This window comes from Phyllostomus discolor, chromosome 4 (assembly GCF_004126475.2).
Source record: "Phyllostomus discolor isolate MPI-MPIP mPhyDis1 chromosome 4, mPhyDis1.pri.v3, whole genome shotgun sequence".
Lineage (NCBI taxonomy): Eukaryota > Metazoa > Chordata > Mammalia > Chiroptera > Phyllostomidae > Phyllostomus > Phyllostomus discolor.
Window position 1 is genome coordinate 121750488 of NC_040906.2, and position 13648 is coordinate 121764135.

The following is a 13648-nucleotide window of genomic DNA, read 5'->3' on the forward strand; positions in this document are numbered from 1 at the left end:
TTTGCTGCATCTCCTAACTTTTGGTATGCTTTTCTGTAGTAGTTTGCTTTGATTCTCTTCTCTTGTTATATTTTGTGTATCAACTGAAGGTTTTTGCTTTGTAATTACTATGAGACTTACATAAAACAGTTTCTGCTGATAAATCAATCATATATAAAAATTCTACTCTTCTATTCCCTCCTGCTTTTATCTCTTTGATATTATAACTTACCTCTTTTATATTATGTATTTATTAACTAATTATTGTATCTATAGTTATTTTTATTGTATCTATAGTTATTTTTATTGTTTCTCTCCTTTAATATTTATACTAGAAGTAAATGGTTTATGTACCACCATATTATGGTATTAAAGTATTATGAATTGACTATATACATATTTTTACCAGGTGTTGTATATTTTCTTATGTTTTAATGTTACTAAATTTTATCCTTTCAATTCAGATTAAATAACTCCTTTTAGTACTTGCAAGGCTGGTATAGTGGTGATAATCTCCCTCAGTTTTTGTTTGAGTGGGTTTTCATCTCTCCATTTCTGAAGGACAGGTTTTCTGGATTAGAGTATTCTGGGTGTCATTTTTTTTTCTTTCAGCACTTTATAGGTATCATCCCATTTTCCTGGGCTTACGTTTTTCCTGAGAAATCTGGTTATACCATTATGGGGATTCCTTTCAGAGACAAACCTGTGATAGAAGAATAGCAGAGAAGAATGGTTCAAGATCCCTAGTTATTTTCCAAATTCCATCACAACCAGGCTTCAATGTTTTTTCATTCTCTCTTTTTCAGTTTTCCTAATGTAAAATAAGGACTTTAGAACTCAAAGGTCATTTACCAGTTGTGTTGTAAAAAAAATTAACACTGCTTTGGGAGACGCCTAGCTTATGCTCTAGCTTCTCTAAGCCTTTAGAATGTCATGCCTGGTAGCACTGTCTTTTTTTACATGGGAATGCTGAGTCACACCAGATATCCTCACAGTGTGATTTAAAGTGAGGGCTTGGGTTACACAGTATCACCTCAGACTCCAGAGGGCCTGGAGACTGAGATCAGCCAAGTGGAAAGTCAACCATTCCTACACGAGGAAACCACAATAAAATCCTTGGTCACTAGAGCTCGGATAATTTTTCCTGGTTGGTAGTAGTCCATGTGTATTGCCACATATTGTTGTTAGGAAAAGTAACAATGTTGCTGATGGCACTGAGAAAAAAAATAACTGGAAGCTCCACACTTGAACTTTTCCTGGACTCTGCCCCATGTGTCTTTTCTGTTGGCTAAATTTAAGCTATATATTGGGTTGACCAACAAGTTCAAGAGGTTTTTTCTGTAAAATAAAAGTCACACTTTTCATTTTCACCAATAACTTTATTGATTTGGATATTTTGAGTGTGTCAGCTATGTCTCATGTGGTAAAATGTTGATTGTTCTCCATTAATGTCCTGATTTGATCACTATCAACTTCAGCTGGTCTCCCTGACCATGGAACATTGTCCATTGAGAAATCTCCAGCACAAAACTTTGTAAACCACATTTGACACATTTGATTAGTCATGGCATGCATGGGTTTATTTTTGTATTTCAGTTGCATTTTTACTTTTCTTGAAATAATAAAGCATAATATGTTGAAAATGTGTATTTTCTTCCATTTTTAATATTAAAATGACTACACAAAAATTCACCAATTTTGATAAGTTTTTTTTTTATTTATTCACTTTTAGAGAGAGAGGGAGAGAGAGAAACAGAGAAATATCAATGTGAGGTTGCTGGGGGTTATGGCCTGCAACCCAAACATGTACCCTGGCTGGGAATCGAACCTGCAACACTTTGGTTCGCAGCCCGCGCTCAATCCACTGAGCTACGCCAGCCAGGGCAATAAGGTTTTTTTAAATGCATGCTGACGTAACAGCTATCACAGTACAATCTAACAGAATTGTTTTGAATGAAGTTAAAAACAACTAAGCACTATTAGCGCCATCTTACAAAACAAAAAACTCAAAGAAACTTTTTGGCCAACACAATATTTTATTATAATAAATTATTATTATGAATATAACAGCTTTCAGTGAGTTTAGTGTATCTATCTAGAGAATAATCAAAACTGAATGTGGTTTTGGAATCTCTGAACTTACAATTGATATCATGATTGAAGGTGGTCTTAGGGATTGCTCCCTAATTTTGCATCAGAAATGGGACATTTGCATTCTGCACATTTTAGAGCAGAGCTTAAACTTCATTTCTTTAGAAAATTATATCCTGATTTCACAGGGGCATTTTTTATTCAGTATTCTTTCAGTTCTTATTATGGACAGATTTGTGTCCTTCTAAAATTTTTCTGTTGTAGCCCCAACTCCCAATGAGACTGTATTTAGAGATGGGGCCTTTACAGAGGTGTATAAATTTAAATGAGTTCATAAATATGGGGCCCTAATCTAATAGGGCTGCTGTCATTGTAAGAAGAGGAAAAGATACCAGGGATGTGCACACACAGAGACAAGGTCTCATGAGATTATAGCAAGAAGACACATATCTACAAAGCCAAGTAGAAAGGCCTCAGGAGAATCTGAGCCTATCTATACCTTGATCTTGGCCTTCTAGCCTCCAGATTTGTGACGATTAATTTTCTGCTGTTTAAACCTTCTACTCTGTGGTATTTTGATATGGTAGCCTTAGTTAATATCTCTTTAATGTTACTTAGTATATTTAAAAATAAATAATTACTTACATGATCCCTAATTTATGTGTTTTCATTCATTCGTCTCCATACATGCTCCCTTGAGTATCTTCCTGATGGTAACATTGAATTTATTGTTTGCTGTTTAATTACCAGTGTTTTGTGTAGTGAAGTACATAGTAAATACTTATGTACATTATAGAAACAATGTTTGAATGAATGGTCCAGTGATACACTTCACATACATCTCTGGTGGCCATATATGAAGCCTGTCCTGGTGCAAGATTTTAAGGTGGAAATTCCCATTAGCTTCTGTGGTGGGGACTCCACCCATAGAGCCCCGCCCTCCCCCCCATACACCATGGAAGAGATTAAGTCTATCAAGACGGATCTGCTTGGGGAGGAAAGGTAGCGGATCTCTCAAAGGAGAAGGGCCTTGAGCCTGTTCCTCAATGGGCTTTTTTGAAGTTCCATTTGTATAGGAATACAGGGAGTATATATAAAGCTCAATCATTGACAGGCAGTAATGACCAAATAATAGATAACATTCAAAGAACTATGAAGGCTTATTCTGAGTCAGAGTCAGATACCTAAAGAGCCATAAAACTTTGGGGAAACAAACTCATTCTATACTTGGACCCTTATCATTTAAATTGAGGGTATTAGCAAAGCAGCTTTCACAGGATTTTAGGCATTCTTACTTAGGCCTGATTGCCCCAGGGATCCTGCCCATTCCCACAAAGGGCTGCACCCACCTCTGGTTTTGTTTCAGACTTAAGTCAGGCAGGGGATGCGAGCAGCCAAGGGATTAGGAGACTTCTTATAGACAGAATGAGGACTCAGGCTGTGTCAAAGCTGAGAGGTAAGGGTCCATCACCCCCTTTTTCTATAGTCCCCCAAGTCCTTCCCTGATGGCCCAGTTGTGACCATGCCTGTCTCAGGTCATCCCTCTCTTAAGGACTCTTACCCATCATTGGCTAACCAGTCATCCACCTAGGACCAAGCAGGGTAAAGTAAAGGGGGCAGAGGCAGCACCCCTGTAGGAAAATAAGCTTTGCCTCCTTATTGGCTTATGGTCCCAAAGTCTTTTACTCAGCCTTAGCCATAGGGAATTACAGCTTCTGAAACCCAGGCAGGGTGGCTCCCACCAAACTTCACCAGATTTAAAAAAAAAAAATCTTGGGCTAGTAGTTAAGTGAATTTAAAAGAACATGACAAGTAAATATGTTTGGAAACCTGGTAGAATATTGGTAAAGGGTTGATTTACCCTTTGTTTGTAACTGAAAAACAGATGTTTGTGTCCATGTTTCTTCCTTAACTTTAACATTACAGAGAGTATTTGTGTTGTCTAGTGCTTATATTGAGGCCGAAATAACAGAACTTTATGCATTTCCTATGATGTCCAGAACTAAGTAAGAAAATGCTGATCTCATACTTTGAGTCTAAATTCTTTAGCCAAAGTTCAAATTATATTTAAACCCAATTTAGTAATAGTAGTATTAGATGGTGTTCAATTAATATGCCTTTTTAAATGAGCAGAAACTTGAGAGTAGAGAGGAAAGGCAAATGGTCTGTTGTAACTTATGCATTCAACTCATTATTTAGGTGTCCTGTCACCTAACATCAATAACATGATGATGGCCTCAAGATTAATTGATGAGCCTATGGGTATGAATTTTTATGAATCACATTTCTAATGAGGTCATGGTTAAGTTGGGAAATGTCCAATTGTTTAAGTTTAGTTGAACCACAACAAATCAACAGTGGTCCTAAACTAGAGTGAACACTGTACCCATGATATGCCTCTACCAAAACCTCTAGCTTAGAGAAAATAAGATGCTACCTCATTTCACTGAGCACATAATTAACATCTACAAAGGAAGATAAACCAACGTTGGTTTATGTGTTTATTTATTACAGAAGTTCTAGTTACATTCTATGTTGCTCTGCATTGGCAAACGCATGGCTTCTTTGGCCAGAGGTACATCTTCCTTTCCAAGATTAATCTTCATACTCCCTCTCAGCACAGCAAACCTTACTTGGCGAGAAACATATATCAATTCGCTTTTCATTTGGTAAACAGCGTCTCTTACATTGACCAAGAGATTTTGAGCACTTATCAGGATTCACCAAGGTACATGTGGCTATAGTAAAAGAAGAATAACTGAAATTACTGATCTCTTACTTTAAAACATATTACCTCGTTACAAAATGTACTGTGGGTGCACTGTAACAATTTTGAAAATATCAAAAAAAAGACATCAAATATTATATATCCCTATATATAAACTTGAAATTTGTTTTAAATTAATATGTAATTAAATTTTGTCATACATTACTCTTTTTAACAAAGAATAAAGATTTTTTAGAGCTTTAAAATTCTCCTTTGAAATTGCAAGAGACAATTTATTAATTCTTTCAACTAGGTCATAGTTAAAAGTTTAAAATTTTAGGATGGTGATAAACAAATTGGTGTACATGTGTTAATATTTACATGATACATATTTAGGATAGGTACAAAAGAGATAGAGTCCAGAGTACTTCACTTATTACTGCCAACCAAATGTATGTAAATTTTGCCTCAAAATAAAATGGTATTTATTCACTGAAATTTTAATTTTATGACTTCGGTTGTTTTGAAGTTTTTTAGTTTTTCTCTATTTAATTGTTCATATATTTTGCTTATTATTGATATATTTTTATTGTTCATGAATTTATAATAGCTCTTTCATTTGTTTATTTTTTAAGATTTTAAATTGTAGAGCAGTTTAGGTTATAAGGAATTTGAGAGGAAGGTACAGAAGTTCCCATATGCCTCCACACATGCATAGCTTTCTCCATTATCAGCATTCACCAGAATGTTCTCCTCCCCCAAAGATGAACCTACAATGACACAGCATAATTATCCAGTGTCTATAGTTTTCATGAGGGTACACTCTAAGGGTTTTAAAAGGGTATATTTTAATACATATTTATAAATATTCAAATGAATATTTATATAAATATATAATATATATTTAAATATGTATTCAATATCTATTAAATATGCATATTTTAAATGCTATACATATATAACATGCATATTTTGAATAGATTATAAATATCTGTATATTGGTACACAGATATTAATATATAATATTTGTGCATGTAAATATATTAATATCTGTATATAAATATGAATAAAATATTTATATTTATGAATATAAATATATTTACATGATGTATATTTTAAGATACATTTAAATATGTATATTTTAGTAGATATCAAGATATTTAAATATATTATATAAATATATTTATATTGATAAAATATGTAAAATATAAACATATCAATATATTCACATATATTTATATATGAATAAATATATATTTCATATATTTTATATAAATATATAAATATTTATATTTATATAAATATACTGTATACATTATATTATATATATTTTATATAAAATATAGATATGTTTAAAGTATGCACATATATTTAAAGTACTACACATTTATATATATTAAGAAATATGTTTATATTTATATAATATATAAATGTGCTTATATCAAATACATAGTAATAAAAGTATATAAGATATTTTAATGCATTATAATATATTGATATATACTTCTATATAAGATATAAAATATTTATATATTTTACATAGTTATTTATTCATATGGAAATAAATATGTTTAGAGTGTATATTTATATGTTATATATTTATATATTTTATATATTTAAAATAAATATATATTTAAAATGTATATATACTTTAAAAGAGTATTTTTACTGCCCTAAAAATCTTCTAGGGTCCACCTCTTCATCTTTCCCCCAAACCCTCAACAATCATTGACCTTTATTTAAATTACTTTTATAGTTTTGTCTTTTCTAGAATGTAATATAGATGAAATCACACAGTACATAGCCTTTTCAGATTTAATTTTTTCACTCAGTAATATGCATTTAAGGTTTCCACATGCCTTGTCATGGCTTCATTGCTTTATTTTTGACATTGAAGAATATTCCATTGCCTACGTGTACCACACTTTATTTATTCATTGATCTGCTGAAGGACATCTTGGACGCTTCAAAGTTTGGTAAATAAATCATGAGCAAAGTTTCTATGAACATACATGTGTGGGTTTTTGTGTAGATGTGTATTTTCTAATCTTTTGGGGAAATACCAATGAGCACAATTGCTGGATCATATAGTAACAGTATGCTTAATTTTGTAAGAAACTGCCAAGATGTATTCCAAATTGGCTATACCATGTTGCAATTTTGTCAGCAATGTAAGAGAGGTTCTGTTGCTTCATTGCCCCACAGGTATTTGGTGTTGTCAGCATCCTGGATCCCTTATTTCATTCCAGATATTTTCTTCCTATTTATCTTTCCACTTCCAATTATGCACAAACTACCGCTTAACACACTCATTATATACTTAATTATGTTGGTTTAGATTTTTTAGTTCTGGAACTTTTAATTTTGTTTGTTATAATGTTCATATCTATGGTAGATTTTTAATGTTGTTTTTATTTATTTAAACAAATTCAACATAGTTACTTTAAGGTCTGTGCTTGTTAACTTCATCATGTGAATCCTTTGTTAATCTGTTCTTTTTTGTGTTTTTCTTTTTTTTTAGCAAGTATTTTTTTAAGATTTATTTATTTTTAGAGAGGGAAGGGAGGGAGAAAGAGAGAGAGAGAAACATCAATGTGCAGTTGCTGGGGGCCATGGCCTGCAACCTAGGCATGTGCTCTGACTGGGAATCGACACTTTGGTTCGCAGCCCATGCTCAATCCACTGAGCTATACCAGCCAGGGTTTTTTGTGTTTTTCAAACATTTTTGACAGAATAGTCTTATTTTCATTTGTTTCTGATTTTTTTGTCACATACATTGTTAATGCACAACTGAGAAAAGCCCTTGAGGCCTAGAAGGATATTATCTTTCTCTAGAAATAATTTATTATTATTTCTTACTGGTAGCTAGAACCACCAACCAATATGCTTAGGTGATTTTAAAGCATTTATAGATTTTGAAATAATTTGAAAATGGCCATTAGTCCCTGGAAGGGTTGGATGAATATAATATTAACTTATACCTACTTTGTAGAGTTTTGGATTTATGAATTATATTCCCCTAATGAATTGAGATACATTAAGACTTTCTTTTGGGGGTCAGATTTATTATGCTGTATTCTTCAGGAATTATCTATTACATAAAAATCTAAAACATGCTAGATTTTCTATACTTCTCTTTCCTTCTCAGGTTTTGGATTACATTTGTTGGTGCTTAGAATAGCATACGAATACCAGTTTCATGTTTTTCAACTTCTGTCCTGTCTCTTGAAGAATGAGCAGATGTTTGTAGAGAGAACTGCCTCAAAAGCTGATCTCCACAAGATCTCCTCTCTAATTTTTAATTGATTTGACTTTAAGCATTTTTATCTTTTTGGCCATCTATCCTATTATTTTCAGTAGAGGTGATATAAAAAACTGTTAAAATTTTATAGTATAGTTTAACATTAGGTTTATGTGTGAAACAGACTATTATAATTATATAGTCTATTTTAACATCTAGAAGAGCAAACAAATTTTTAAAATATTTTTCCAAAGTCTTTGTATGGTCTAGATTGATAGTTCTTTGTAAAATGGAGGTAAAGTATCTACACAGAGTCATTGTGAGACATAATGAGTTACCACTACACATCTGTTAGGATGGCAATTATCAACAAGAAAAGCAATAATAAGTGTAGGAGAGGCTGTGGAGAAAAAGGAACCCTCATGCTGGTGGGAATATAAACTGGGGTAGATACTAAAGAAATTAGCATAAAAGCTACTCAAAAAAATTAAAAACAGAGCCTTGAGCAGTGTGGCTCAGCTGGTTGGGTGTCATTCTGCAAAGGGAAAGGTCACTGGTGATTCTAGTCAGGACACGTGCCTGGGTTGCAGGTTCTGTCCCGGTTGGGGCACATACAGAGGCAACTGACAGGTGTTTCTCTCTCACATCCATGCTTCTCTCCCTCTGTTTCTTCTTCCCTTCCCCTCCCTCTAAAAGTAAATAAATAAAATATTTTAAAAATATTAAGAATAGAATTACCATGTGACCCACAACCCCTCTTCTGGGTATCTACCTGAAAAATTCGAAAACGTTTATTTGTAAAGATATATGCAGCCTTATGTCCATTGCAGTATTTTTCACAGTGGTCAAGACATGGAAACAACAGAAGTGTCCTTTGCTAGGTGATTGGATAAAGAAGATGTGTTACACCCTGGCTGGCGTAGCTCAGTGGATTGAGCGCGGGCTGTGAACCAAAGTGTCACAAGTTCGATTCCCAGTCAGGGTACATGCCTGGGTTGCAGGCCATGACCCCCAGCAACCACACATTGATGTTTCTCTCCCTCTCTCTTTCTCCCTCCCTTCCCTCTCTAAAAATAAATAAATAAAATCTTTAAAAAAAAAAAAGGATGTGTTACATATACACAGTTGAATACTACTCAGCCATAAGAAAGGATAAACTACTGCCATGTGTAAACAACATGGACAGATCTTGAGACTATCATGATAAGCTAATTAAGCCAGACAAAAAATTAAGAACCTTATTATTTTACTCATATGTAAGATATAAAACTGAAAACAACAAATGAACAAACAAGAAAACAAACAAAGAAAAAACTCATAGACACAGACAATAGTATGGTGGTTACCAGAGGGAAGGGCAATGGATGAAATGTGTGGTGATGGGAGAGAATTTGATGTATGGGGTCTGAAGTGTGAATAGATCAGTGTTTGTTTATTGTCAAGATATGATATGGAAGAGTGATATAAAAATATAAACCTTAAAAATGAGAACAAGTTACTCAGATGAACACAAAGCACATAAAAAGATCATGAACCAGGCAGAAAAAGTAGTATGAGTTTCATCCTAAGATTGAAAAGGAACATGATATATTTGGGTCCAAAAACTAATAATAATGAAAATGGCTTTCATTCATTAAAACCCTACATATCAAGTATAGTTTTAAATATTTTGCATACATATCTTATTTAACTATCATAAACCTTTGAGGTAGATGTTGTTCAGTTAAAAATGTGAGTCTTTAAATGACCAAACAGTTTGCCAAAGTCTGCAAAATTAATACATGCTTAACCTATGATTTAATCTTAAGTTGCTCCAAGTCCAGAATTTACCCTTCAGTTATTTAACCCATGGCCTCTACATTGAAAAAGTCAGACATTGACATGTGAAAAGCACTCCATAGGTGTCTGGATATTGCCTTGAGTTAGATGCCGCTTAACAGTAAATCTGGCTGTGTCTAGGCCTTAATTATTTTATGACTACAGAGGAATGTGACAATGAGAAAAATGAAAAGTTGACTGTTTTGTGAATGACAAGCTATAGGATAGTTCTATTGAAATGAATATGTTTACATGTATAAAGAATCATTAGTAATGAATTCTTGATAATATATTTCATATATGCTTAATACATGACTTTCAAAGCTGCCACCTGAATGTAGGAAAATTTTTACCTTAAAAAAATTTAAATAAAATAATTTTATTCCTTCCATTTGGAATTATGTGTTAATTTTCTTGACTTGGATATGTCTTAAAGTTGGATGATAGCTGAGGATTTAATGTTACTTCTGTTTCCCATCCCTTTTCCACCTCTTATTCTGATCTTAGAATAAATTTTTTTTTAAAAAAGCATTGTCAGTTTGGCAAGGGTTATCCTTATCTTATGTCTGGCAACTGGATCTCTACTATTGAAGACATTTCATATCAGTTAATACTGCCATCATATAACGGTCATCAAAAGTTATAAATTGTTCTAAAATATTAATATTTGCATTTTGTCTTAGCCTATTCAAGAATATTTAAACTGTTTACAGATTTAGAAAGGTATAAGCCTTCAAATCAATTGCATTTTGTCTTAGCCTATTCAAGAATATTTAAACTGTTTACAAATTTAGAAAGGTATAAGCCTTCAAATCAATTGGTTAAAATATAGAAAAAATTAAGATTAATTTGTGCCTTGTATGGTGTGGCTCAGTGGATTGAGCACTGGCCTGTGAACCAAAGGGTTGCTGGTTTGATTCCCAGTCAGGGTTCATGACTGGGTTGCTGGCCAGGTCCTCAGTAGGGGATACACTAGAGGCAACCACACATTGATGTCTTTCCCCCTCTCTTCTCTTCCACCCTTCCCCTCTGTCTAAAAATAAAGAAAGAAATTTGTTTTTAAAAGTTAAGATTAATTTATAAATTGTTTTAATACAAATTAATTAATTAATATAAACTAATTAGTGCCACAGAGAAGCATGGTGTTCTTTTATCATAGGGCATCTTTCTGTATTGGGAAGTTATTTAGCTAATCAATAAACTCCTGGTCAATTTTAAGAGGCTATTTATTTATATGGACTCCACTTATGTCCCAACATTTTATTCTATTTCTCAGGTAACCAAATTGCCTTGGTGACCAACTCACCTTGATTTTAAATTAATTCAACCTAAAACACCAGGACTGATACTGTCTTTTTGCCACATTTTAACACAGGTGAATATTTCTCCTTAGCTCTTTGAGACTCAGCCTCCCATTCACCGTGCAATACATCATAAAGCTGACAAAGCCAGCACGTTTCTGCCACATAAGAGCCGTAGTCTATTCTGACATCTTAAGAACTAGTTACACCTGGACACTACTCTTGTATTCCTTTGCCTCTCCTACTTCTTCTCCTCTTCTTCCTTTCTTTCTACCTCTGTTCCTCTTCTTCCATTTCTTGAAATATTGCAATATGATACTCAATGTGATAAACACTTAATTTACATTATCTCTTTTACTCTTTGAACAAGCTTATGAAATTAATGGAAGTACCATCCATTGTATGAGTAAGATAACTAAAGCTCCCCACACAACTACAGAGGAGCCCCAGTTTGATGATACAGACCTTATCCATCTGAAGTGCAGCTATTTTCCTATGTGACTTTGTTGCTTTTCACCAAATTATCTATTCAGCCTTTTCTTTAACCCCAGTGCCTTCCAGAGGAAGCATGATGGAGTAGGAAGAACAAAAATGCTGGGATCGGAGAAGCTTGTGCTTGTATCATACATATCACATATAGACAGGTATGTGTGACCTTGAAAAATGATCTCTTTTGATGTCATTTTTCTCTTTTATAAAGGGAGGCAACAACAGTTATCTCATAATGTTAACTATCAGGCCAGACTAGGTATCCACATGAAAAGTTATGAAATACTGTATGCTACACACTGGCCATGACATTTTCTTCTTGTCTTCTCTTTCTTTTCCTTACCTTCCAAGGTCTAAATGCAAGTGACTTACCCCAATTCTAAAGCCTTTCATCAGAAAATTTGGGACATTTGGGACATTTTCCTAAATCTCCATAATTGTCACAATTTCACCATTCTCACTATTTAAAGCATGTTTATATAAACCTTATAAATCGAGCAATTCCATTGATTTTTTTCAACTGTCTTGTAAGTATGCCCAGAGCATTAGGGCCTTTTATTTTTCTGTTTTCTCAGTGTCTAGCATTTTGCTCAATAGATCACTAAGCACTCAGTATCAGAGGGCTATTGATTGACACACTAGCACCATGGGCCCCAGCACCTCCTTACTTGTCCCACTTACTCAGGTCCTCACTTACTCAGGCCCATTTCATTATAATAACAGCAGCAACAACAATAACAGTAGTACCTAAATTGATAGACTAATTTTCAGTTTGTAAGGTTATTTTGCAATACACTGTTTCATTAAATCCTAACTGCATTTTGAAGGTGTATATAATTAACGAACACAAAATTTTATATTAGACTTTTAATTTCTAAAATTGTGCTTGGTATTGATTCTGCTCCTCCCCCAGCCCCTCTTGTACAAGACGATGGCAAATCACTGAAATTCTCTGAGTGGCAAGTTGCACAAGTTATTGAATAGGAAGCTAGTGATAAAATCTAGATCTAAGTTTGAATTCAGTTCAGGTGTACCTCTTGAATTTTCAGCTCTAGGGCCAAATTAGAACACCTTTAGATTCATTTCCATTTCCATTGTTAGTGAGTCTGGATTGCCTCAGTGGCTATACCTATGAAGAATATCATATTATCATATAATCACCACCAAGGGCTTCATTGCAGTGGGGTTTTTTGTAATTTAATTTTTATTGATTTAGCAAACCATTGTTATATCATGATATGCATTAACTAATTAAACAAGGATTTTTGAGGTACCATTTCTCTACTGCCCCCTTATTCCTGCTGTACCTCATTGCCCAGCATATTCTGAGACTACATCCTAAATCATCTTATAAAGTCTATTACTGATTTTGCAAGAGGTACATACTGTTCTCAGTCCATTCATCCTTCCTGGGAAAAATTTGTTATGAAGATTTGACTTCTGAATCTTATGAATAGATTTAATAAGTTATGATTTTCTTTGTAAGCTGACTTTCTAAAAGAAATCAATGTCCCCAAAGGCAAAGGATCATCTCCTTTTATCTGAAAACTAATTTTCAAAATGAGGTAATTAAAGTACATTAGTATAACACTATTCCAAATGAGGAAACTAAGGTTCAGCATAACAAAGAGATGTTTTTAATTGAAAAGATTGTGTTAAATATTTGCATTTTCCAAGTCATAGCCTAGTTTTTTGTTTGTTTATTTGCTTAATTAGAACCTGTATACTACATACAAATATGCCAAAAGCATCTTTTACCTGGTAGAATGAAGGTCACATAACACAGAAAATGGAGGAGGTAATAAAAGATCTTCATTCTGTAGAAAGAAGCTGCTGAGAGATTTGCTAACAAAATCTAGAGACTAGAACACTTTCCAAAAAGTCAAGAGACATTTACTATTTATAGTTTTCTAATGAAAGAAAGACACTTTTTATCCGGAAATTGTTTTATGTTTTGTGTACTTATCTCTGCTCCATTGACTAGGGCTGTGGGCAGAATTACCTAAATTGAAAAACTTGAAA

At 33.4% G+C, this 13648-nt stretch overlaps 1 protein-coding gene across 1 annotated transcript; it reads right to left on the reverse strand.

Annotated features, from left to right (window-relative positions):
* Window positions 1–4665: 4665 nt before the first annotated feature.
* Window positions 4666–13442, reverse strand: DEFB114 (defensin beta 114). The gene is made up of 2 exons (XM_028509014.1): window positions 13385–13442; window positions 4666–4808 (listed from the first exon to the last, which is right to left on the reverse strand). The coding sequence occupies exons 1-2, from the start codon at window positions 13440–13442 to the stop codon at window positions 4666–4668; spliced, it is 201 nt and encodes a 66-aa protein (XP_028364815.1).
* Between the last annotated feature and the right edge of the window lie 206 nt (window positions 13443–13648).